Source organism: Bubalus kerabau, chromosome 6 (assembly GCF_029407905.1).
Source record: "Bubalus kerabau isolate K-KA32 ecotype Philippines breed swamp buffalo chromosome 6, PCC_UOA_SB_1v2, whole genome shotgun sequence".
Taxonomy (NCBI): domain Eukaryota; kingdom Metazoa; phylum Chordata; class Mammalia; order Artiodactyla; family Bovidae; genus Bubalus; species Bubalus kerabau.
Genome location: NC_073629.1, coordinates 15,869,990 through 15,897,409, shown reverse-complemented (window position 1 = coordinate 15,897,409; position 27,420 = coordinate 15,869,990). Strand labels below are relative to the sequence as shown.

General features: G+C 36.7%; 1 protein-coding gene across 9 annotated transcripts in view; it reads right to left on the bottom strand.

Annotated features, from left to right (window-relative positions):
* ASH1L (ASH1 like histone lysine methyltransferase) overlaps positions 1–27,420 on the bottom strand; it is a 205,277-nt gene that overhangs the window by 31,191 nt on the left and 146,666 nt on the right. For all 9 annotated transcript variants that reach the window (XM_055584046.1, XM_055584049.1, XM_055584047.1 and 6 more), the window contains 6 exons: positions 25,872–25,966; positions 13,962–14,035; positions 12,256–12,301; positions 12,035–12,143; positions 9,365–9,571; positions 9,093–9,239 (listed from right to left, as the gene is read on the bottom strand). In XM_055584046.1, the coding sequence (XP_055440021.1) occupies positions 9,093–9,239; positions 9,365–9,571; positions 12,035–12,143; positions 12,256–12,301; positions 13,962–14,035; positions 25,872–25,966 (678 nt within the window). The remainder of the gene's footprint in view (positions 1–9,092; positions 9,240–9,364; positions 9,572–12,034; positions 12,144–12,255; positions 12,302–13,961; positions 14,036–25,871; positions 25,967–27,420) is intronic.

Below are 27,420 nucleotides of genomic sequence, written 5' to 3'. Positions count from 1 at the left end.
CTCCCAGCATCAGAGTCTTTTCCAATGAGTCAACTCTTTGCATGAGGTGGCCAAAGTACTGGAGTTTCAGCTTCAGCATCATTCCTTCCAAAGAAATCCCAGGGCTGATCTCCTTCAGAAATTCATCAGTAAAACCATCAAGTCAAGGGCTTTTCTTTGTTGGGAGATTTTTGATTACTGATTCAATACATTTGTTAGTTACAGGTTTATTCAGATTTTTTATTTATGATTTAGTCACAGTAGGTTTTGTGGTTCTAGAAACTTGTCCATCTCAACTAGGTTATCAGATTTTTTGGTATACATCTGTTCATAGTATTCTCTTTTAATCTTTTTCATTTCTGTAGAATTGGTAGTAATGTCCCCACTTTCATTTCTGAGTTTAGTAATTTGAGTTCTTTCTTCTTCATCTCTGTAGCTAAAGGTTTGTTAATTTTATCTTTTTGAAGAACCAACTTTTGGTTTCACTGATTTTCTCTATTGTTTTTCTATTTTAGATTTTATTTATCTCTGTTCTCATTCTCATCTTTATTATTTCCTTCCTTTTGCTAACTTTAGATTTCTGTTGTGCCTGTGCTAAGCTGCTTCAGTAGTGTCCAACTCTTTGTGATCCTACAGATTGTAGCCCACCAGGTTTCTCTGTCCATAGGATTCTCCAGCCCTAACTTTAGATTCAGTTTGCTATTTTTCTAGGTCATTAAGTTGTAAAGTGGGCTTCCCTGGTGGCTCAGATGGTAAAGAATCTGCCTGTAACGCAGGGAACCCAGGTTCAATCCCTGGGTTGGGAAGATCCCCTGGAGAAGGGAATGGATCCCACTCTAGTATTCTTGCCTGGAGAATTTCATGGACAGAGGAGATTGGCATCCATGGGGTCACAAAGAGTTGGACATAAATGAGTGACTAACACTTCCACTCTAAGTTGTAAAGTCAGGTTGTTAATTTGAGCTCTTTCTTGTTTTTTAATGTAAGCATTTATAGCTATAAAATTCCCCCACAGTGCTGCTACTGCTGCATTCCATAGGTTTTTGGTACTTTATACTATTTTCATTCATCTCTAAGTATTTAATAATTTCCCTTGTGATTTTTTCTCTGACCAACTGGTTGTTTAAAAGTTCGTGACTTTCCAAAGTTTCATGAATTTTCCAGTTTCCTTTATGTTACTGATTTTCTAACTTCCATCTGTTGTGGTTACAGAAGATACCTTCTATAATATCTATCTTTTAAAATCTACTGGGGACTTCCCTGGTAGCTCAGTGGTAAAGAATCCACCTGCCAATGCAGGAGACATGGGTTTAATCTCTGATCCACAGAGATCCTACATGACGTGGAGCAACTAACCCCCTGAGCCACAACTACTGGGCCTGTGCTCTAGGGCCCATGAGCCACAACTACTGAGCCTACATGTCACAACTACTGAAGCCTGCACACCCTTGAGCCCATGTTCCACAAGAAGTGAAGCCACCACAATGAGAAGCCTGCTACTAGACAGTAGCTCCTGTGCACCAAAACTAGAGAAAAGCCTGTGTAGCAATGAAGACCCAGCATAGCCAAAAATATAAATAAATAAAAACTATTGACCTGGCTGGGGAGTTAAGATCCCACAAACCATGCAGTGTGGCCTAAAAAAAAACAAACAGAAATCAGTGTCTCAGTGTCCCAGTTTTGGTTCAGTGGTTAAGACTCTGCACTGCTAATGCAAGGGGCGTGGGTTCAATCCTTGGTCTGGGAACTAAGATGCCACATGCTATGTGGCATAGCCAAAAAATAAAAAAAAAATCTACTGAGACTGAATTTCTGCCTAACAAAATGTCCCATGTGCACTTGAGAAGAATGTAAATGCTGTTTGTTGTTGGGTGGGGTCTTGGTATTTGTTTTAGATCTAGTTGGTTTATTATGTAAGTTCTCTATTCCTTACTTACCTCTCCGGTTGTTCTTTTCATTATCAAGTGGGGAGTTGAAGTCTCCCAATTATTACTGCAGAATTCTCTCTCCCATCAACTGTCAGTTTTTGCTTCCTATATTTTGAAGTTCTGTCATGTGTGTAAATGTTTACAACTGTTATATCTTCTTGCTGAATCTTTTTAAGAAACATATGTCCTTTTTTGTCTCTTTTAACCTTTTTGGGTTTAAAGTCTATTTTAGCCACTCCCACTCTCTTTTGGCTACTATTTACTGACATGGAATATCTTCTTCCATCCTTTCACTTTCAACCTGATTGTGCCTTTGGATCTTCAGTGAGTCTCTTATACACAGTATACAGTTGGATGATGTATTTTTTGAATTAATTAATTAGGTTGCATCAGGTCTTCGTTGTAGCACATGGGATCTTTTGTTGTGGCACGCGAGCCCACTAGTTGCAGTGAGTGGGCTTAGTTGCCCAGCAGCATGTGGGATCTTAGTTCCCTGATTAGGGATCAAACCTGCATCCCCTGTACTACAAGGTGAGTTCTTAACCACTGGACCACCAGGGAATCTATTCTGCCAATCTTTAAAAAAAAAAATTAAGACATAATTGACATAAAATATTATATTAGTTTTAGATGTAACATAATGATTTATTATACGTATATATTGCAAAATGATTACCACAATGACTCTAGTTAACATCCATCACCATGCATAGTATCAAGTTATTTTCTTGTGATAAGATTTTCAAGATTCATTCTCTAAGCAAGTTTCAAATATACAATGTAGTATTATTAAGTATAGTCACCAGGCTGTACATTACATCCTCAGGTGTTATTTATTTGGACCACCTTCACCTATGTTTCCAAGTTTGCAAACCCTTACCTCTGGCAACTTCCAATTTCTATCTATGAGTTTGCTTTTTTTTTTTTTCCAAAAGATTCTACACAAGTGAGATCATATGGAACTAGTCTTTCTCTTTATCTCATTTAGCATAACAAGGCCATTCATTTTGTTACAAATGGTAGTATTTCCTGCATTTTTGTGGCTAAATATTCCATTGTAGACTCATACCACATTTTCTTTGTCCACTGATGAATACTTTGGTTGTTTCCATGCCTCAGCTACTATGAATAACGCCATAATGAACATGGGATACAGATAATCATTTTGAGTTAGTGTTTTTCTTTTCCTTCAGATAAATACCCAGAAATGGCGTTGCTGTGTTGTATGGCACTTCTATTTTTAATTTTCCGAGGAACCTCCATATGGTTTTTGATAGTGGCTGTACCAATTTAAATTCCCACCAACAGTGCACAAGGGTTTTCCCCCAACCTTTTTTTACATTCTCACTAACATTCATTACTTCTTATCTGTTTGAGAACAGCCATTCTCAAGGTGTGAGGTGGTATCTCATTGTGGTTTTGACTTGCATTTCCCTGATGGTTAGTGTGACATCAAGCACCTTTTAATGTATCTGTTGGTCATCTATATGTCTGCTTTAAAAGTATATTCAGATTTTCCAACTATATTTAATTGGATTTTCTATTTTGCTATTGACTTGTATGCTTTCCTTATATATTTTGAATATTAACACCTTACTAGATTTGCTAATATTTTCTCCCATTCTGTAGGCTGTGTTTTCATTTTGTTTATGGTTTCCATTATTGTACAGAAACATTTTAGTTTTACCAGTCTCACTTGTTCATTTCTGCTTTTAATGCCTTGCTTCTGGTGTTAAAACAAACAAAAAAATCATTGTCAAAACTGATGACAAGGAGCTTATCCTCTTTTTCTAGGAATTTCATCGTTTTAGGTCTTACACTCAAGTCTTTAAATTGATTTCTGTTTATGTTGAAAGACAGTGATCCCATTTCATTCTTTTGCATGTGGCTGTTCAGTTTTCCCACACCCTATATTGAAGAGACTGCCCTTTCCCTATTGTATATTCTTGGCTCCTCTGCCATAAATCAATCAGCCATACATGCATGGGTTTATTTCTGGGCTCTCTATTCTATTCCATTCATCTATGTATCTGTTCTTCTGCCAGTAGCATACTGTTTTGATTACTATAGCTTTGTAATATAGTTTGAAATCAGGACGTATGATGCCTTCAACTTTGTTCTTTGTCAGGACTGTTTTGACTATTTGAGATTTTTCTGTGGTTCCACCTAAGTTTTAGGATTATTATACTTCTGAGAAAAGTGCCATTGGAATTTTATTTTTATTGTACTGAATTTGTAGGATGCTTTGGGTAGTACAGACATTTAAGCAGTAATAACTCTTCAAATCCATGAGCACAGAGTATGTTTTCATTTATTTATGTCTCCTGTAAGCTCTCATCAGTAGCTTACAGTTATCAGTGTACAGGTCTTTTACCTCCTTGGCTAAATTTATTCCTAGGTATTTTATTCTTTCTGATGCCATTGCAAAGGGATTGTTTTTTAATTTCTGATACTTACTCATGTATGAAAATGCAACTGATTTTTATATTTTGTCTCCTGAAACTTCATTAAATTTTCAGTTCTAAAAAGTTTTCTGATGGGAGTTTTTAGGGTTTTCTACATGTAATACTATTTGCAAACAATATTTTTTCTATATGTAATTTTCTATATTTCTATATTATACATATATATAGTATTTTTCTATATGTAATACTATTTGCAAATAAGAGACAGTTTTACTTGTTCCTTTTCAATTAGATGCCTTTACTTAATTTTTTTTTTGCCTACCTCATCCCACTCCAGTACTCTTGCCTGGACAATCCCATGGATGGAGGAGCCTGGTAGGCTGCAGTCCATGGGGTCGTGAAGAGTCGGACATGACTGAGTGACCTCACTTTCCTGCATTGGAGAAGGAAATGTCAACCTACTCCAGTGTTCTTGCCTGGAGAATCCCAGGGATGGCGGAGCCTGGTAGGCTGCCGTCTATGGGGTTGCACAGAGTCGGACACGACTGAAGTGACTTAGCCTCAGAAGCAGCTACCTCATCTGGGTAAAACTTGGAGTAATTATGTTGAACAGAAGTGGTAGGAGTGGACATCCTTGTTTTGGTTTTATTCTTGATTCCAGAGGAAAAGCTTTCAATTTTTCACCTGTTGGTTGTCACATTCACCTTTTATTATGTTGAGATACATTCTTTTACCCACTTTGTAGAGTTTTTTTAATCATAAATGATGCTGAATCCCCAGATGAATGGATAAGAAAGCTGTGGTACATATACACAATGGAGTATTACTCAGCCATTAAAAAGAATACATTTGAATCAGTTCTAATGAGGTGGATGAAACTGGAACCTATTATACAGAGTGAAGTAAGCCAGAAAGAAAAACACCAATACAGTATACTAACGCATATATATGGAATTTAGAAAGATGGTAACAATAACCCTGTGTACGAGACAGCAAAAGAGACACTGATGTATAGATCAGTCTTATGGACTCTGTGGGAGAGGGAGAGGGTGGGGAGATTTGGGAGAATGGCATTGAAACATGTATAATATCATGTATGAAATGAGTCACCAGTCCAGGTTCGATGCACGATACTGGATGCTTGGGGCTGGTGCACTGGGACGACCCAGAGGGAGGGTATGGGGAGGGAGGAGGGAGGAGGGTTCAGGATGGGGAACACAGGTATACCTGTGGCGGATTCATTTCGATATTTGGCAAAACTAATACAATTATGTAGAGTTTAAAAATAAAATAAAATTAAAAAATAAATGATGTTGAATCCCATTCTCTTTTTGAGAGTTTAATCCATTTACCTTTAAATTAATTACTGATAAGGAATTACTCATCACTGAACAATTTATTTTCTATATGCCCTAGAGGTTTCTGTCCTTCCTTGCCTGAATTCCTGCTTTCTAGTGGGTTTGGTTAATCTTCTGGAGTGAAATGTTTACATTCTTCCTGAATTTCTTTTCATACATGTCTGTAGGTATTGCATTTGTGGTTACCATGAGGATTAAACTGAACATCCTTAAGTTATAAAACTATTTTATTTATAGTAGCTTAACTTGAATAACATAAAAAAACACTACTCCTTTACAGCCATTTCTACCCCTTCCAGATGTCACAAAATTACCTCTTTTTATATTATGTGCACAAAAAAATTAACTAACAATTCCACTTAGTGCATTAGTTTCCTAAACTGTGTAGAAAAAAAAGTACAGCTACAAAACACTGTCAAATTAATTCTACCTTTTATAATTGCCCATGTATTTACCTTTATTAGGATCTTTATTTCTCCATATAGCATGGAAGTACTATCTGGTGTCCTGTAAGTTCACCTTGGAGGAGACCATTGAGTATTTCTGCAGGGTAGTTCTAGCACTCAAAAAGTCCCTCGTCTTTTATTTGGGAATGTTTTTATTTCCTCCTCATTTATGAAGGATAGCTTTGCTACATAGAGGAATCCTGGTTGACATGTTCTTTTAGCACACTACATATACGGGCCCACTGTCTTCTGGCCTCCAAAATGTCACTGTATGTAATGATTTATTTGTCTTGGGCTGATTCCAAGACTTGCTCTTTAAATTTTGAAAGTTTGATTTTAACATGTCTTGATATGTGTCTCATTTTGAGTTCATCTTACTTGGAGTTCGTTACACACCCTAGGTATTTATATTCACATCATTCATGAAATTTGGTAAGTTTTCAACCATTATTTCTTCAAATATTTTCTCTTGCTTCTGTTTTCTCCCTCCGGGACATCCACAATACATACATATGGTTGTTCTGCTCGATGGTACCCCAAAGGCCGCTTAGAGCTCTCTCTTCTTCAATCTTTATCTTTTTCCTCAGGCTTGATAATTTATATTGTCCTATGGGCTGCTCTGGTAGCTCAGCTGGTAAAGAATCCGCCTACAATCCAGGAGACCTCAGTTCAATTCCTGGGTTGGAAAGATCCACTGGAGAAAGGATAGGCTACCTATTCCAGTATTCTTGGGCTTCCCTGGTGGCTCAGCGAGTCAAGAATTTGCCTGCAGTGTGGGAGACATGGGTTCGATCCCTGGGTTGGGAAGATCCCTGGAGAAGGGAACGGCTACCCTCTCCAGTGTTCTGGCCTAGAGAATTTCATGGACTGCATAGTCCATGGGATCGCAAAGATCCGGACATGACTGAGTGATTTTCACTTCACCTCATTTTTGAGTTCACTGATTCTTTCTCTTGCCTGTCCAAACCTGCCTCTGAATCCATCTAGTAAATTTTTCATTTCAATTATTGTACTTCTTCAGTTCCAGAATTCCTTTCTGGTTTCTTTTTAGGTTTTCTATCTCTTTATTGATATTTCCATTTTTTTCACATCAGTTTCATGACTTTCCCATGAAAGATTTTTTCATGACAATTTCCTTTAGTTCTTTGAGCGTCATCAGGACAATTGTTTAAAAGTTTTGTCTTATGTGTCTGCCATTAGCCCATTTTAGGGACAGATTCTACTGAATTACTATTCTGAATTATTTTTTTTTCTCTGAATGGGCTATATTTTCTTTCTTTCTTTTTTTTTTTTTTGAAAACAGAAATAAAATGTATTTCCATCTCCAAAGATAAACAGTATTAAGTCATTTAAGAGTATTTCCTTCTGGCCTTTTAAAATGAATATTATGCATCTCTCTCTCTACTTTTTTTTTTTAATTTTATTTTCTTTTTAAACTTTACATAATTGTATTAGTTTTGCCAAATATCAAAATGAATCCGCCACAGGTATACATGTGTTCCCCATCCTGAACCCTCCTCCCTCCTCCCTCCCCATACCATCCCTCTGGGTCATCCCAGTGCACTAGCCCCAAGCATCCAGTATCGTGCATTGAACCTGGACTGGCAACTCGTTTCATATATGATATTTTACATGTTTCAATGTGAATGGGCCATATTTTCTAATGTCTTTATATTCCTTGTGATTTTTCTGAACACTGGACATATGAATCGAGTAATGTGGTAACTTGGGAATTAGATTCTCCCCTTTCCTATTCGCTGTTTTTTGTTATTATTATTTTCCTGTTTCAAGGATCAGCCTCAAGTGTAAACCTAGTAGTGTCTTATGTCTTTTCTGATCCTTCCCTTGGATATGTGTAGTCACTGACTATATTCCCCAACATATGTAGTTGTTTTGGCATGTCTTAAGTCTTTAATTTCTGTCCTAAAAGACGAAAAATGAAAAATGAAGGTGGGCAAAAGAGGGTACCTTAAAATCTCCTGAAAGTCACTACAGCTGGAGGGAGAGGGACTTGCAACAATGGGAGGTACAACAGTGGCTGCCTGCTTCTTTGTGTGCACCTCTGTGATTAGAATCAGCAATCAGAGTACAGATATTCAGTATTTGGAGAAAGGGGCCCCTTTTATCTGCCCTAGCACATGCAAGCTGTATGCAAGCTATTCCAGGAGTACTTGCACAGCTGCCTGCCATGTGGCTGGGGGTAGGGATGAGTAGCTCTACTGAGTTAAGAGTTCAAAATGACTGAAACGAACCACAACTGACCATCTAAAACATCTCCTGGACGTTACAAGCCTTCAACAGACTCCAGAGTTCCAAACAGTTTTATCAGACAGATTCTGCTAGTGCAGTTGTCTAAAGGGAGATAGATTCTTGTTGCTTCCTACTCTCTCATTTTCTTAGAATCCTCCCCTATCATGTTATCTTTTCTGAGTTATTCTTTTTTTAATTTTATTTTTTAAATAACATGGACAGAGGAGCCTGGTGGGCTACAGTCCATCGGGTTGCAAAGGAGTTGGACACAACTTAGCAACTTAACAACAACAACAACACACTCTGTATGGGCCATGTCAAAAGGTGAGATTATTTTTTAGATGCATTTTTTCATTCTAAGTTAGATTCTAATCTATCTCACTTATTTTTACTTATCATTGTAACAAATCCAGTGAGGATGTGATAAACATGCTAAATGTATGGATATAAGAACCATGTAGCAGTGCTTGGTGCATAGTAAGCAGTCAATAAATAGTAGGTATTATCATATATGTCTCACACACACACATAAATAAATATTACATTCTTCTGGGAGTAGTTAGGTTGAAGTGTGAAGAAACAGTACGAGCTTACTCTCTACCTGGGAGGATCTGTCGTAACAGAGAATTGCCTGAGCTGCTTTGTATAAGCTGATTATTAAGATAAATCTCAGGATGTCCTCAATGCTTTCTGCTCTGCTGCGTTCACCTTCCCCTGTTTTCTTACCATTTCTGCATTTCACAATTTGGGTCACAGCTGTGATTGATGAACCGGGCCTCATTTCCCATACGGTAACTGTCAATCACCATCCCACTATCCAAGTTCAGACAATAGTGGTCACTGTGATTATGATACTGCTCAATCATCCTGTTCCTAAAGAGGAGAGAAATGATTAAAACCCAGTTAATGATTAAGTTGAAAGTAAACTTCAAATATTTCATTTTCCATTCTAATCTGGTACCTCTGCCATTTTCCTGGAGTATGATTTACCACTGTACCTGAACTCCTGCTCGCTGACAACCTCTCCTAGGTATTCAATGATGAACTGCCCAGCTTTTAGAGGTTCTTTGGTTCTGATTCCCCAACCTTTTTCTTCAGCTCGAAATCGTTCTAGACATTGCACCCACTCGTGCCGCTGTATCCTCTGGTTACAGCACTGCTCACCACAGGGGCAAGTGTTGGGGGAACACTCAGCAAAGATCATTCTAGAAAGAAAAGGAATAATTACATGTCAATTAACACTACATATCACCTATACGAACCCATTTTTTAAAATAGGAATTTAAAAAATGAATTCAAAGGGACTTCTCTACTGGTCTAGAGACTAACACTCTGCACTCCCAATGAAGGGGGCCTAGGATTGATTCCTGATCAGGGAACTAGATCCCACATGCTGCAAATGAGTTTTCTCATGGTGCAACTAAAAAGATTCCACATCCTGCAACTAAGATCCTATGCGCTGCAACTAAAAGATCCCATATGCCGCAACTAAGACCCAGTGCAGCCAAAAAAATGCATATAATTAATTTTTATTTTAATAAGGTTAGGTTGGTTAACAAAGTTATTAACAAGGTAATAATGTCTAAATTCAAAAGTTAATAATACTGAAAATACCCAAGTCAAGTTGCAAACACTGATGCTTCTTGTCAATTAATAAGTTAATTGTCCACTCAGCATCCTGCGGAAACACTAACATATTTATTTCTATACTAAGAATATACGAGGGCTTCCATGGTGGCTCAGTGGTAAAGAATCCTGCCAATTCAGGAGACTCTGGTTCCATCCCTGGGTTGGGAAGGACCCAACCCCTGAAGAAGGAAAGGGAAACCCACTCCAGTATTCTTACCTGAAAAATCCCATGGACAGAGGAGCCTGGTGGCCTACAGTCCACGGGATCACAAAAGAGTCAGACACAACAAAGCAATTAAACAACAACAACTTCCTGAACTATTGAAGGAAAGAAAGGAAATAAGCAATGAGGCAGCTATATTAATTTCATAGACAATAAATAAAATATCATACAAAAAAGCACATCAATCTAAAAAGGATGAGCTTATGCATTACAATGATATATAAAAGCACATATATAAAATACTTGAGAGTGAAAATAGTCTGCATAAAACATCGACTACCTAAATCACCAAGCTACTACTACTACTATGTACAAGTGTATGTATGTACAATGACAAGATGAAGATTTACAGTGATGTAGGTAAGGTAGAATTTCCCAGCTTGCACATTAAAGCAAAAACACTGATTCCCTCAGCCCACAGGACAGCTGACTAGAGATCAAAATTGGAGAAGCAGCTATCTGTCTAGGAAAGCTATCTAGAACAAGGAACACTGCTGGGAAGTTCATTAATTCTCCTTTGCTACATATCTGCTTAGGTTAATAGAGATAGAATCCTTTGTCTCAATTAGACATTTTCACTTTGAAATCTCAATCTCACTGAGAACTCACACTTCCTATCTCTGACAACAGCCTTACTATCTCTCATTAGCATCATTGACTCAATCATCATGTGTATTAATATATCTTCTATACCCTAATGTCTACCAACTTAGTTTCCCCCTTCTACTAGTATTATTTTTATTAGAGAGGTTAAAGAACTTTCCTTAGGTCACATAGCAGCAAGAGGATTTAAACCTGAGTACATAAGACTCTAGATGATGTTGCTTCCTATTACTCTATTTAGCCCATGTTTTGGGCTGAATATGTCCCCTCAAAATTCAGTTGAAGCCCTAGCCTTCAGTGTGATGCTATTTGGAAGTAGGGGCTTTGGGAGGTAAATAGGTTTTATTAGCTGATGAAGGTGGGAACCTTGTAATGGGATTGTTGTTGTTTAATGTCTCAGTCCTGTCTGACTCTTTTGCAACCCCATAGCCCATTAGGCTCCTCTGTCCATGGGATTTTCCAGGCAAGAATACTGGCTGCTGCTGCTAAGTCGCTTTAATCATGTCCGACTCTGTGCGACCCCATAGATGGCAGCCCACCAGGCTCCCCTGTCCCTGGGATTCTCCAGGCAAGAACACTAGAGTGGGTTGCCATTTCCTTTTTCAGGGGATCTACCTGACCAAGGGATCAAACTCGCCTCTCCTGTAGCTCCTGAATTGACAGGTGGATTCTTTACCACTGGGCCACCAGAGAAGCCCTCATAATGGCATTAGTGGCCTTCTAAGAAGAGGAAGAAAGAGAAGTATCTTTCTACCATGAGCATGCACTGAGGAGAGGCCATGTGAGTATTGAGGGAGAAGGCAGCTGTCTGTAAGCTAGGAAGTAGGTCCTCACCAGACATTGAATCTGCTGACAATTTCACCATGGACTTCACAGCCTCCAGAATTGTGAGAAATATATTTCTATTATTTAAGTCTATGATTGTTATAGCAGACCAAGACAGTCCATTGGTTAGGTTTCATGTATCATTTTTGATTTCTTGAGAGGATATCAAAGAGTCTACTTAACTTTTTCCTTTAAATGAAGTCTTTTTTTTTTTTTCTGGCCATACCACGTGGCTTGTGGAATCTTAGTTCCCCAACTAGGGATTGAACTCAGGCCCTTGACAGTGAAAACACAGAGTTTTAAACACTGGACCACCAGGGACTTCCCCTAAATGAAGTGTCTTACAGATCTTAAAGCCTGTGCTTACAGAATTAGTTTAGTACAGTACCTATTGAGGCAGTCATCCACACAGCCCTTTTTGGTGTCATCATCTGGCTTCTTACAGTTACAAGTGGTAGCCTCATAACCAGAAAGGGGTTTGACATCAACGTAGACATCTTGAGAGAAGACAACAAAGAATAGTTTGTGAACATATAGAGTAATTTTTAAGTGCCAGGCTGAGAACACTGATGGTATGGAGGCAGAAAAAACAGCTCCCATTTTACTCACTTGAACGAATTTTTTTATATAGTGGGACATCTGGTTTCTTGTATAGCTAGAAGAAAAAACAGAAAAATCCCAATATAGCATTCAACTTCAAATGCCAGAAAACAGTATAAATCACTAAAAAAAAGAAATTAACTATGTACTCTGCCCATATGGAAACACTTACTTTCTGGGTTGGATACATTTGAGGTGTGATCACTTTTTACCCTGGAATAAAAGGTGACTTACCAGATCAGGGTAAGAGAACTATATTCAACAGAAACAATCATAAGTAGATTAAAGAAAATGTATTTTTTGTTAGATGTTTCTTCAGCAAGTTATTGGACAGATTTAAATGATTATCACACTGCAGATTAAGGCTATTCATTTGGATAAATTAAGACTTTATTTCCCTCTATGAAAAGAAAGGAAAACTTGCACAGGGCTTGTTCAGATGGGTAGGGTAGGTATATGATATGAAAAAGATAAGTATCCCGGCTTTTTCAGGATGATTGTTATAGGAAAATACATTTTACATTTTAATTAAGGCAATTAATTCAGTGAACAAAGGGGAGATGGCAGGCAGGATAATGGTGTTCTCATACTGCAATAAAGAATGCATTACGAAAAAAAGTTATTAGTCAGTCTGTGAGTATTTTACTATAGAAGACAATACCAAAAAACAAACAAAGAAACAAACAAGAGCTTGGTTTAAGCTGTTGAAGCTAAAGTGTACTAATCTATAAGAATAATCCCACGATCATTTTTCAGTGGGTACAGTAAGTCAAAACACTATCTCCTTTATTGTTATGAACTCTCTGAGACAAATATCTAACATACTGACCCTCTTAAAATTCAGGAGAGACCATCAAAGAAGAGAATGCAGATGGAATGTTCACTGCTTTTGGCTTTCCAAGATTAAACTTTGGTGGAATTTTGGCAAAACTCAGGAGCCTATTTACCTCATTTGCATGACTACTTCTATTTCCCAATGGTAGTTCCCAATATGGATTCTGGGGGCTTTTGCTAAATATAAAAATTACTGGGGGCAACTTCAATTAGGTAAGAAAGAAAGAAAAACAGCACCTTCCCAGTTTTAGTTCCCAATATATTTAAAAGTACAAGAGTATTAAATATTTTCCCTGTTTCCTTTGGTAGAAGACTCTCTTTTGTATGTGAAAAATAAATTCCAAACTGATGGGAAGGAGCCAACAAAAATAAAGCCTGAAATTTCTTAATGCTGCTGGCAGTACATCTAAATTCTCTTGAGACCTGCATCAAACAGGATTCTTACAGAACAGAATCTTTGCTACCAGAATAAAAGTCCTGAATAATAACTGAAGGTTTCCTAAGGAAGCAGGAACTTACTGCTATTTTGAAGTTATGAGTAAAGGCAAATAGGTCATATTAAATATGGATGCAAATTCATTTTTCTTAGTCTCTGACCTTCACAGGGACACTTCTCTGTATTTCCTAAGATAAGAGCATAACAAGGAGGCAGAGAAAAAGACTTGCATCTCCCTCTCCCCGATTTAGCACTTAAGAATGAAATACCAGGGGAGGGAGGTGGAAGGCGGGGTTCAGGATGGGGAACACATGTACACCCATGGCGGATTCATGTCAACGTATGGCAAAACCAATATTGTAAAGTAAAAAATAAATAAACAAATAAAACTGAAAAAAAAAAAAAAAAAAAAAAAAGAATGAAATATGGTAAGATAAGCTCATACCTGATTATGTTTCCACTGCCAAAGAATGTCATAGGGAAGCTGAAAATCAATTCTCTTTTGCCTTAGATATTTTCCTGAAACAAAACAATACTATCCATTTCAGTATTTATTTTATACAAAGAGTCAAATAGCCACAAGCTTTAACATGCACTGAGTAAAAAAAATAAACATTTCATGTTAAATTTTATGAATTTTCCATCACCAATTTTTAATTTTTGCTATTCTTTTCCACTGTGCTCCATGTGGTATATGCTAAAGATGTTTTAATTTTAGCTTATATAAAACAGCTAGCATAGCAAACTTACTGCAAAATAAGTCATCATTATGAAGCACACTTAAATACTAAGAATTGGTCAATCATTAAAGTCACTAACCAGAGCATCCATTATCTTTCCTCCATTATTGTACATAATTTAAGGCTAACTACAAAAGGAGTATAAAATTTTCCAAAATAGGAAACTCTGAATTTAAATAACTCAAGAGTATTTACATATAAATTTATGATCTGTTAACATTTTTCTTCCTACCTATTGAAATACTACTACTTTTTATAGCCAGTTTCAAAGCCCCTTTCTACCATAAAGAGGCACCCTGCCCCCCAATTTCTTTACTCTATATGATCTTTTTGTTCATGAAGCACTATGATGCTCGACTCACTTTTTGCAGGATTTAGATGTTTCCTTGTTATCTGGATGTGTTTTATCATGGTCTCCAGACCAGCAGTTCTCAAAGTGTGCTCTGCTTACCCCAAGGGATCCGAGAGGTCAAAACTATTTTGGTAACACAACTAAGATATTATATGCATTTTCATTATGCTGACATTTGTACTAATGGGGTAAAAGGAATAGTGGGTAAAGCTGTACTTTTAGTATGAATGAAGGCATGTGGCACAAATCTCTATTAGAACGAAACCAGTAGAAATGAACTATACGGCATTATCTAAGAATGCTCTTGATCAAGTAGTAAAAATATTAAATCTTGACCCACAAACCAAAATCTTTATTCTGCATGACACAATGCAAGTATGCATAAAGCACTTCTGCTATATACTAAGGTATGATGGTTATCTTAAGGAAATGCACTTGTGCAAATATTTGAATGGTGGGCCGAACCAGTTGGCTTTTTTAATAGAACGACATTTTTACTTAAAAGAACTGACAGACAATGGTTATTCTAACCTAGGAACTGAAAATAAATCCAGTGAACCTGTTACTTCAAGAACTCCAACTGAAAATATATTTCCAATGATAAAATTTTAGTTTGAAGTGAACACTGAAATTTTGCAAAACTTGTGTCTACTAATTATCATGCGATTCTGTTTTCCAATACTTAAGTTTTTCTCATGAAATAAGTGGCAAATCACAAATATGAATTGTCAGGGATACATACAGGAAATGGAAGAGCAATGTAATTCAGTGAATTAATATTTTCCAATGTCTAATGCATGAAGTGATAAAATCATACATGGGTAAAAATTTATTTAACTTAGAATAGAGACCTGGATTTTAAGGCAACGATATAAAAAATCCATTGATTTCATACTCCAGCATTAGAATGTTAAGGAACATTTTTAATTTTTGCTATAATATCAAAGAATATCTACAATTATGTGAAATTATTAAATCTTCCTCTCTTTGACAACTTTTTACCCATGTGAAGTCAGATTTCTTCATATATTTAAACCGTAATAACATCACAACAAATAGAATGCAAAAACAGATTAGAAAATCCAACTGTCCTATATTAGCTAGACATCAAGGAGATTTGCAAAAATGTAAAATAAAGTCACTTTTCTCATTAAAAATTTCTGGGGAAAGTTACTACCACATCCAGACTAAGACGAAAATGTAATAAACTTGCCCTCAAAAAAATAGGGGGGAGTTATCTGGAATCAAGATTGCCGGGAGAAATATCAATAACCTCAGATATGCAGATAACACCACCCTTATGGCAGAAAGTGAAGAAGAACTAAAGAGCCTCTTGATGAAAGTGAAAGAGGAGAGTGGAAAAGTTGGCTTAAAGCTCAACATTTAGAAAATGAAGATCAGAGCATCTGGTCCCATCACTGCATGGCAAATAGATGGGGAAACAGTGGAAACAGTGGCTGACTTTATTTTTCTGGGCTCCAAAATCACTGCAGATGGTGACTGCAGTCATGAAATTAAAAGACGCTTACTCCTTGGAAGCAAAGGAGTCTACGACCAACCTAGATAGCATATTGAACAGCAGAGACATTACTTTGCCAACAAAGGTCCGTCTAGTCAAGGCTATGGTTTTTCCAGTGGTCATGTATGGATGTGAGAGTTGGACCATAAAGAAAGCTGAGCACCGAAGAATTGATGCTTTTGAACTGTGGTGTTGGAGAAAACTCTTGAGAGTCCCTTGGACTGCAAGGAGATCCAACCAGTCCATCCTAAAGGAGATCAGTCCTGGGTGTTCATTGGAAGGACTGATGTTGAAGCTGAAACTCCAATACTTTGGCCACCTGATGTGAAGAGCTGACTCATTTGAAAAGACCCTGATGCTGGGAAAGATTGAGGGCAGGAGGAGAAGGGGACAACAGAGGATGATATGGTTGGATGGCAACACAGACTCAATGGACATGGGTTTGGGTGGACTCCGGGAGTTGGTATGGACAGGGAGGCCTAGCGTGCTGTGGTTCATGGGGTTGCAAAGAGTCGGACATAACTGAGCGACTGAACTGATTTTCCATAAAAATGTTATTTGTTAACATGCAATTACATGTTAACATGTAATACAGTGAGTTTATTCATTTGATAAATCTGATGACAGAGCAATATGGATTATAGTTATATCTAAGTGAAATAACTTATGGAGGTTAATATAACAAGCTGCTGTCTGAGGTTACAGTTGGTAGAAGACTGGAGTCCATCTCTCGACAGGGAACCAAAGCTGAGTGTGTAACTACAAAGTCTGTAATGAAGTACAACAAGGAAGTAAACTTTGGTGTATTTAAATAATGAATGTGCAGCTGTTAAATGAAGTGAGGTATATATTTACTCACATGAAAACTTATTTTCCAAGTTGCAGAATAATATTAGAGCAGTATTAGGGCTGACTTAAAAAAAAAAAATCCATTAAATGGCTAAATATGGTGGGGAATGACTAGGAAAGGGCACAAAGGAGCTTTCTGGAATGACAATAATGTTCTTGAGAAAGGTCTGGATTATAGAGGAGTAGGAAAAAATTTAAAAATTGAGCAAAAGTACATTTAAGATTTGTGGATTTTATCGAGGGTAAATTCAAATCAAAAGAAAAACCCTATAAACAAATACTGAGATCTTGATTCTGACACTATGATGAAATATTTAGCTGGAAGTATATCAATCCCTGCAGTTTACTTTGCAGTGCATCCAAAAACAGGATGGAACAACAGATGGATAAATACATGATAAATCAGGCAAATATCAATGACAAAACCTAGGTGATGGGATTTTTTTTGTGTGATGGGATATTTTGTGTTCAGTTTCTTCAAATTTCTGTATGCTGAAAAATCTGGTAACAAAGTATCAGGAAAAAATAAGTTCTCTCTCTCTCTCTCTCTATATATATATGAAAGAGTTTGAAAGGGTATATGCTAAACTAGTATGTTTCTGGGAAGGGGAACTTTATCTTTCAATTCACATCTTTCTACATTAGGAATTTTTATGAGTATGTACTGTTTCTAACAACAATCAAATAAATGTAATTTTTTAGCAAGTCAAAATTGGCTCTCAGAAGACAGGACAAATCCCTTGATGTAAAGGGTTAACTCTTTTCTTAGTGTATTTTCTGTAGAGAAGAGGTTGTAAAAGTATGAAGGAGCAGAGTATAAGTTCTGAACATTTAAAAATAATACTTTTCTCTTTCTAGAAAGAAAGGCATCCATTATTCACGTCAGCTTTTTTTTTGGCCACATAGCATGCTGGGGTCTTAGTTCCCCAATGAGGGATCAAACCCATGCCCTCTACAGTGGAAGCATAGGATCTTAACAGCCAGAGAAGTCCCATACTTCAACTAACTTTAAAAACACAATTTGCCCCACTGTCCAACATTTTGAGCTTTCCTAGAAACAGCTCCACAGATGTTATATGTTGCCTTTCTTGGTATTATTTGTATTTCTCTTCGATCCCTGGGTTGGAAAGATCCCTTGGAGAAGAGAAAGGCTATCCACTCCAGTACTGTGGCCTAGAGAATTCTATGGACTGTACAGTCCATGGGGTTGCAAGGAGTTGGATATGACTGAGCGACTTTCACCTTGACTTTTCTCTAATCCATATACTAAGAGTTGGGGAAAAAAATGATGGGACAGCCTTTTCTTTCCTCTAATATGTCTGAAACCAGACCCAGGTAATTCATTTTTAATATGTGAGACTCACCGAAAAAGATCCTTGTCAAATTCTGCTGGAGAGGATACCTGAGAAGAACATATTCAGGAGTTCCTCATTTGGAAAAAATACTGTTTTAGCTAATCCTCATTTTTAAAATGGGAAAAAAAAATCACTTTCACCTGAAAATTAGATGAAATCATATCTTTTGTGGATTTTTCTTATTGTATACTTGAACCTTGAGATCTCAAATCCTGCCACTGAATATTAGAAAAGGAGCAAAGAAATCCTTTACTTTTTCCCTTTGAAATAAAACTCATTTTGTGGGCCAAAAAAGTCATTTCAAGGAAGAGACGACAGGAGATTGTGTTGACCTTGAAATCTAAAAAGGAAAGGTCCATGATGATTTTTTATAAAACCAATTCTAATATGAAAAAGATATGAACAATAGGAGGAAGAATATTTCAAAAAAGCATTCTATTGTTAATCAAGTAGCTAGGCAAACAAGGAAACCAAAGGAGAGGAGTTATTCAATAAAAAGGAGAGAGGTAATAATGGCTCTACCTCTTTTCAAGATACCTTAAAATCTAACAGAAACTTGGCCTTCTTTGTCCCCTAAATAAGGTGACTGACCTTCAGAAAAAGTTCAGCTCATTTATATATAATCTGAGTATTAGGTTATAATATTGCTCTATAAATAGATTAGAATTACTCATTTTTCCTTTGTTATTCTATGAAAATGATCCCAATACCATCCAAAGAAAAGTTGCAGTGGTAGTGTTTGTTTGAGTGAAATGTGTGCCCAAGGGTTTATAAAGAATGATAAAAGATACAAGATGAAACTGTTTAAATTTCACTAAGCAAAATATGATAAGGATTCAAGTTTTTGGTTTTATCAGCCTGAGGAAAAACAGGTGAGATTCAGAAAGACAGGAATATTGTGATTTCTGTCTCCCCTTTGGAAGAATGTCAGCTCCACAGAGGCAAGGATCTTTACGATTTTGTTTATTGATGTATCACAAGCATCTAGAAAACTGGCTGATCAAAGAGCAGGTCTTAAATTTTTGAATGAAATGAAAAGATATATTCCATGGCTTAAGTTTTGAGGTACTCCACTAATTGTTTCATTTTAAGGAATAGCTACTAAGCAATATTATCATCTTTCCTCAGTTTCTTGAATTCTCTTCTTCCTAAACACAATCTTTTTTTTTTTTTGGCTTGGTTCATTAATTAATATTCCTCTAGTTTCATTTGAGATATAATTGAGATGCTATGCTAAGTCACTTCAGTCATGTCCGACTCTGTGTGACCCCATAGACGGCAGCCCACCAGGCTCCCCCATCCCTGGGATTCTCCAGGCAAGACACTGGAGTGGGTTGCCATTTCCTTCTCCAATGCATGGAAGTGAAAAGTGAAAGTGAAGTCACTCAGTCGGATCTGACTCTTAGCGACCCCATGGACTTCAACCCACCAGGCTCCTCCGTCCATGGGATTTTCCAGGCAAGAGTACTGGAGTGGGGTGCCATTGTCATATCACTGTAAAAGTTTAAGGTGTATAGCATAATGGTTTGAGTATGTATGTTGTGAAATGACTACAGTTATACGTTTAGTTAGCATCATCATCTCTTACAAAGACAGTCAACAGACAAAGAAAAAAAATGGAAAACATGTTTTCCTTGCAATGAGAACTCAGGATTTACTCTCTTAACAATTTCATATATACAACAGTGTTAACTATGGTTATCATGTTGTTGATTATATCCCTAGTTCCTATGTATCTTGTACCTTTTTGTTTGTACTTTTTGACTAGGAGTTTGTACCTTTTGACCACGTACTCCCACTCCTCTTCCCACAACCCTTCAACTCTGGTAACCACACATATTGTCATCCCCTTTTCTATCACACACACACACTTTTAGATTCCACATAAAAGTGAGATCAAACAGTATTTGTCTGACTTATTTCACTTAGCACAATGCCCTCAAGGTCCACCATGTTGTTGCAAACTGCAAGATTTCCTCATTTTTATGGCTGAATAATATTCCACTGTGTATATGTGTGCACATGCGTGTATTATAGTATGATATACATACAACAACTCTTTTTATCCATTCCTGCTTTGATGGACACTTAGGTTGTTTTCATATCTTGGCTGTTGTAAATAAGGCTGCTATGAACATGTGTGTGCATGCATCTTTCCGAGTTACTGTTTTCATTTTCTTTGGATATATTCCCAGACGTGAAACTGCTGTATTACATGGCAGTTCTATTTTTAATTTTTTTTTTTTGTTTTTGCTGCACTAGTTGGGAGGCAGGATCTTAGTTCCCTGACCAGGGATAGAACCTGCGTCCCCTGCAGTGGAAGCATGGATTCTTACCCAATGGATTGTCAGGAAAGTCTTTCAATTCAAAAGAAGAAGGAAAGAAAGCCTAATGTAAATGCCCATGTTTTTGCTGACTGGATTCTTTCTGCCTTACTGATGTTCCAAGGTTGTTTCTTTCCATTTAGAGAACCTCCTTTACTCATAGGTTAAGTTTGCTGGCAACAAACTGTCTTATGTTTGTTAACCTTCACCTAAGAAGCCTTTGCTTCTCTCAATTCCTGGAGGGATATTTTCAATGGGTATAGGATTTTGGTTTGACAGTTTTTCTTTAGGTACTTGAAAAATGGGCCATTTACATGAATTCAGATGAGAAACCCACTGTCATTTGATCTGATTTATACCTATGCATACAGAGTCATTTCTCTTATTATTTTAAAACTGTTTAGTCTTTAGCATGCTGAAGTTTGATAAACATGTCTTGGCCTGGATTTCTTTGGCCTATACTCTGTTTGGGGTTTGCTCATCTTCTTGAATCAGAAGGTTTATATCTTCTGCCAAATTTGGGAAGCTTCCAAGCCATTTGTTTACTCAAGCACTTTTTCATCTCTATCTTCTTTCTTATCTCCTCCCAGGACACCAAGAATATAAATATAAGCTCTTTTGTTATGGTCCCACAGCCTATCTCTCCTAATGTCTACTTTTTCTTTTGTTCATACTGGGTAATATTACATCATCTAGTTCACTGATTGTTCCCTGTGTATCTTTCATTTTGTTGCTGACTCTATCCCTGAGCATTGTACTTCAGCTACTGCATATTTTTATTCTAAAATTTCTACTTGTTTTTCCTTTCATTTCTTTGTCAAGGCTCTATCTTTTTGTTTTAAGTATGTTAATAATTGTTTGTTAAAGTGTTTTTTACAAATTATAACTACTGTAAAATCTTTGTCAGATTATTCTATTTTCTTGGTATTGGCATACATTGATGCCTTTAAAAATTCAGTTTGCAATCTCCCTGGTTCTTGGAATGCCATGATTTTCAAATCAAACCTAGACCTGGGATTTTATATGGCACATGTCTCAGAACTAAATTTTTGTTATTGCCCAACAGTATTACATTGTGTGGCTACATCACATATTGCTTATGTGTGTGGCAGGCAGGACCTCAGTTCACAGACCAGGGATGGAACCTGAGTCCCCTGTAGTAGAAGCACAGAGTCCCAACCACTGGACTGCCAGCGAGGTCTCTGGACATATATATTCAATTTTTTGGGTACATACCTAAGCAACAGAATTGCTAGGTCTTATATTAAATGTCATTAACTTGATTATTTTATTAAAATGTTTTCCAAAGAGGTTATACCATTTCATGTTCTCACAGCAATGTATGAGGGTTCCAGTTTCTTCACATTCTCATAAATCTTTTAATTAAAGCCATTTCAGTGAGTGTGAAGTGATATCTTATTATGATTTTCAATTCCATTTTCCTAATGACTAATGATGTTGACCATCTTTTCATATGCTTATTGACCATCTTTTCATATGCTTATTGACCATTTCTATCTTTTTTTGGGGGGAATATCAATTCAAATAATTTATTCACTTAAAAATTGTATTGTTTGTCTTTTCATTATTGAGTTGTAACAGTTCTTATATATATGGGATTTTGGATACAAGCCTCTTATTTGAAAATGTTTTTTTTGTGGGTTGCTTTAGTTTCTTGGTGGTGTTCTTTGAAGTACAAAATTTTAAATATTAATGTAGTCTAATTTGTCTTTTTTTCCCTTTTATTGTACATGATTTTGGTGTCAGACATTTAAGAAAATTATTACCTAATGCAAGGTCACAAAAATTTACTCATATGTTTTATAATTTTAGCTCTTGTATTTAGGTTGATGATCCATTTTGAGTTATTTTATCCTTTCATATGGGTATATCCAGCTATCATAGAAACCACGTGCTGAAAACATCATGCTTGCCTCATTGAACTCACTGTAGAACTGTTATAAAAAATGAATTGACTAAATCAGTTCAGTTCAGTTCAGTCGCTCAGTCATGTCCGACTTTTTGAGACCCCATGAACTGTAGCATGCCAGGCTTCCCTGTCCATCACTAACTCCCGGAGTTCACTCAAACTCACATCCATCGAGTCGCTGATGCCATCCAGCCATCTCATCTTCTGTCGTCCCCTTTTCCTCCTGCCCCCAATCCCTCCCAGCATCAGAGTCTTTTCCAATTAGTCAACTCTTCGCATGAGGTGGCCAAAGTACTGGAGCTTCAGCTTTAGCATCATTCCCTCCAAAGAACACCCAGGACTGATCTCCTTCAGAATGGACTGGTTGGATCTCCTTGTAGTCCAAGGGACTCTCAAGAGTCTTCTCCAACACCACAGTTATGTAAAGGTAAAATATATATTTTGTTAAATGAGTACTTATTATAAAAAGTAAAATTTCTTTGAAATTCATTTCTCTGAGGAGATAAGAAAACCTGATTTCATTAAAAATTAAAAAAAATATTATTTTCCACTTACTCCATTGATGACAGGATGCATTACTATTTTACTTGTTTTACTATTCTAGTCACATGACTAATATGGCAAAGGCAGAGCTGGATGTAGGCCTGGCTGACTCAAAGCCACACTCTGTGTTTACATGATGCTGGGAGTGGCCTGTTCCAACAGCTGGCAGGCCTCACTCTGTACCCCAATCACAGATTATCTGAACAACAAATTAACACTGTCCACAAAAAGAAATCAGTCCTGTGACAGCCTGATGTTAAATCTTGTTTCACAGGAAAAAAGCCCACTACTTAGTTAGGTTTTTCCATTCTTTACTTAATTTATAGACTACTGAGTACAGATTAGTCTTAGCGAGAGACTAAAGTGGGGATTTAAGAGTGAAAATCTTTATTTAAATTAAGGGATTTCCATTCTGGACCTCTTAAACACTATTCATGCCAGATATCTGACATAAATATTGGCCTATCCATCATTCATCTCATCTCCCTTGGAGTTAACTGACTCTATCATCCACCTGAAAAGTTAGAACTTCTTCCCAAAATGTGAGTTATCAGTTAGCCAACTTCCCATTCAGAGGAAAACCAGTGAGACCAAAATGGTCATTTTTTTTTTTTATGGCATTTTTAAAATTACGTCTTATTTTCAAAGCCTGTTTATCACTAGCAGAGTCTAGGAAACAGCTAAATCTGTTGAGAATCTTCTTCCACTGTCATGATTTCACTACTAAAAGCAAAAGGCTCTTTCAAAAGAACTTTGGTAGTAAGCCCAAAGAATATGGAACTTACTCTTACCTTTCTTAAGTAAGCAATAGTACAGTTTGCTGCTGCTGCTAAGTTGCTTCAGTCGTGTCCAACTCTGTGCGACCCCAAAGACGGCTCCCGCGTCCCTGGGATTCTCCAGGCAAGAATACTGGAGTGGGTTGCCATTTCCTTCTCCAGTTATCTAGCTGAGAATTAAATCTTATAATGTTGTGTGTGCTGTGCTCAGTCACTCAGTTGTGTCTGATTTTTTGTGATCCCATGGACTCCTCTGTCTACGGCATTTTCCAGGCAAGAATGCTGGAGGGGGTAGCCATTTTCTACTCCAGAGAACTTTCCTGATCCAGGCGCCCAAAAGGTGGAAAGGTATGCTTGTAATGCTATGTTATAGTTAAACTGTTCTCTAGCCACCCAATACAGAATAATTGAAGCAAACTAATCTTTATTGCATAACTTGTCTATCCTTGCTGCTTTAAATACATTGCTGGTGCTGGGCCTTCTAGGGAGAAAAAAGGAACTAAATAATCATAACACAGAGAACAGCACCAGTCAAGAGAGTCACTGGTGAAGAGGATACTAAAAGTACAGGGTCAACATCTTACTACACAAGAATTTTTTGAAAAAAATTTCTTGAAAAAAAAAAAAAAAATTCTCTTCCTACATTCAATAACTTATTCTGATTTCTCCTTTTTTTCTTTCATTTGTATATCCAATATTTATTAACCTTCTATTAGGCACCAAGCACTGGAAAATCAAAGGAGAAAAAGAAAGACAAATGATCTTATACTCCTGAAGCTTATAATCTAGTGAAGGAGACAGATTAGTAAAAGAGTAAATAAATACAGCAATTAAAGATGACAGAAAAATAAACAGGGTGCTGTGATACAGAACTGATATAGAGTGAAGAATGCTATTTGGTAGGACAATCAGGAAAATAATTTTAAAGAAAATAATATTTAAGCTGGTACTGACATTTAGCCTGTACTCATAGGATGAGAAGAAATCCACTGTGGGAAGATCTTTTTGGGTAAAGGTAATAATAAGCAAAATGATCTTTTGGCTATAAACAGCTTGGAATGGCCTAGAATCTGAAAGAAGACCAGCATGACATAATACAGTGAATAAAGGAAATCTGGGAAACAGCAGAGGCAGAATAATGAGTTAGTCAGGAACCAGATCATTCCCAAGTGTTGGGAAAAGGAGTTAATAGTTTAATGGTGAGTCACTGAAAGGTTTTAAATATGATTTAAATTATAAAATGATTTTTCCTTTTACTGTGTAGAGAGTGGATTGGAAAAGAGTAAGAATGAAAGTAGACAGCTCTGTTAGAAGGCTACTGCAATGGCCCAAAAGACAGTAGTGGCATGACCTGAATATAACAGCAATGGGATTTGAAGAGAAGCAGGATATATTCAAGGAGGAAAATAACAAAACTTGGAGATGGAATGGATGAGGAGTGGAAAGAATGAAAGAAATCCAGGATGACTTACAGGTATACTTATCTGATAAGATTCTGGAAGGTATTATTATCGGAATGCTAAACAAAGACTTGACATTTGCTCCAAAAATAAACAGAACAAGAAAACCTTGATCAATTTTCAAGAATATAAATGATCAAAAAAGCAGTGGGTCTTCCCCCTTTGATTATTACATATCCACAAATCATCTCCCTTTGAACACAGAAAACATTAGAAACTGAAGTAATGAAATAGTTGGGTTTTCCTAGAGGACTCACTTAGAGAATCAAATGTTACAGATAGAGTGTTGTTTATTGACACTTCAGTGAATAAGATTTATATTATTTTGACCCCTAGAAAGCAAAAGAGTTTGAAAAATTCTTCAGAGTGACTACAAATTAAATGGTAAAGACTTGACCTCCTGGAGATACAGAAATAATGAGAACACAAAGACATTAATTACATTTCACCTAAACTCAAGAAATACCATTTCTTTTCAGCAATATATTGTATATACTGAGTACTCACCAACATGAATGGGGGCTGGGAATAATCCATATTCATGCTCTCCTGGAGTGTATTCCAGCTTCTCTTTCTTTAATTGGATCAATCGGCTCTTTGGGCTGTGATTAGAAAAGAATGGAAAATAGTCAAAGGCAAGAGAATTTCCTCTTGTAAAATACAGAAAAAAAAAAAAATCACTCTATCAAGCATTTGTTTTAGTGGTAATCATTTGTAGAAACATTGAATCACATTGAATTAGTTGCACAGCTGCAACTAACAGAGGGTTGTAGGTCAACCATACTCAATTTAAGAAAATGCAACACTGGGCTTCCCTGGTGGCTCAGTGGTAAAAAATTCACCTGCCAATGCAGGAGACATGGTTTGATCCCTGATCCAGGAAGATCCCACATGCCGTGAAGCAACTAAGCCCATATGCTACAACTGCTGAGCCTGCACTCTAAAGCCTAGGGACCTAAACTAAAGGGCCCACACACCAAAACTACTGAGGACCGCATGTCCCACACTCTGTGCTCCGTGAAAGAGAAGCCACTGCAATGAGAAGCCTGTGCACTGGGACAAAAGTAGTCCCTACTTGTTGCAACTAGAGAAAAGCCCTCCCAGCAATGAAAACCCAGCACAGCCAAAGATAAATAATAAAATTTAAACGAGAGAGGGGAAAAAAAAAAAAGAGAATGCAATGCTATTTTGAGTTAAAAATCACCTTTATAAATATAATAAAGAATGCACTTGGCTTCACAGTAATTTATGCAAAAATACTTAGTTAACAAAATGTTGCTGTTGTCACTCTTCAGTCACTAAGTCATGTCTGACTCTGAGACCCCATGAACTGCAGCATGCCAGTTCTCCCTGTCTTTCACCATCTCCTGGAGTTTGCCTAAGTTCATGTCCATTGAATTTCATAAAGCAGCAAAAATTCCAAATTCACATTTTAGAGTGATAATTTTTAAAAGTCTATCTACAAAACAAATGTATTTTCTTTTTCTATAATTTTGAACCCAAACTAGTCATTTCATGTGACTCTCCTAATTAGGGACAAAGAAAATAAGCAGTAACAAATGGTTTATGTGCAAGAAACTATTCTGTGTGACTTGTTCTACATGTCAAAATTAGATGATTTATATACATACCTGGTTGGTAAATAAAATTGTGGGGGGGAGAAGTATTTGTTTTAACAGTGACTTAAATCTTAATGTATACTTTTTGTTGCGAGAGTTACTAAGTACTTTCATATATTTTTAAAATCTAAATTTTTGGAATTGCCTTATAGTAATTATATATAAGAAAGAGCCTCATTAGCATTCTCCAACAGTTCTGCAGAAGGAACCTAAATTTCAGATATGATCATAATGACTGCTGTATATTTGTTTAATGGTTTATAAAGTACTTTCAGATATTATCATTTATGTCAATCCCGTGAAGTAGGCAAGAAATGTTTGACAGATTTGAAAACCGATGCTCTACAAAGCTGATTTGCTGACTAACTAGTAAAGAGATTCAAGATGAAAACCTCAGTTTCTTGCTAAATTCCTATTCAATGACTATTCTTATTATT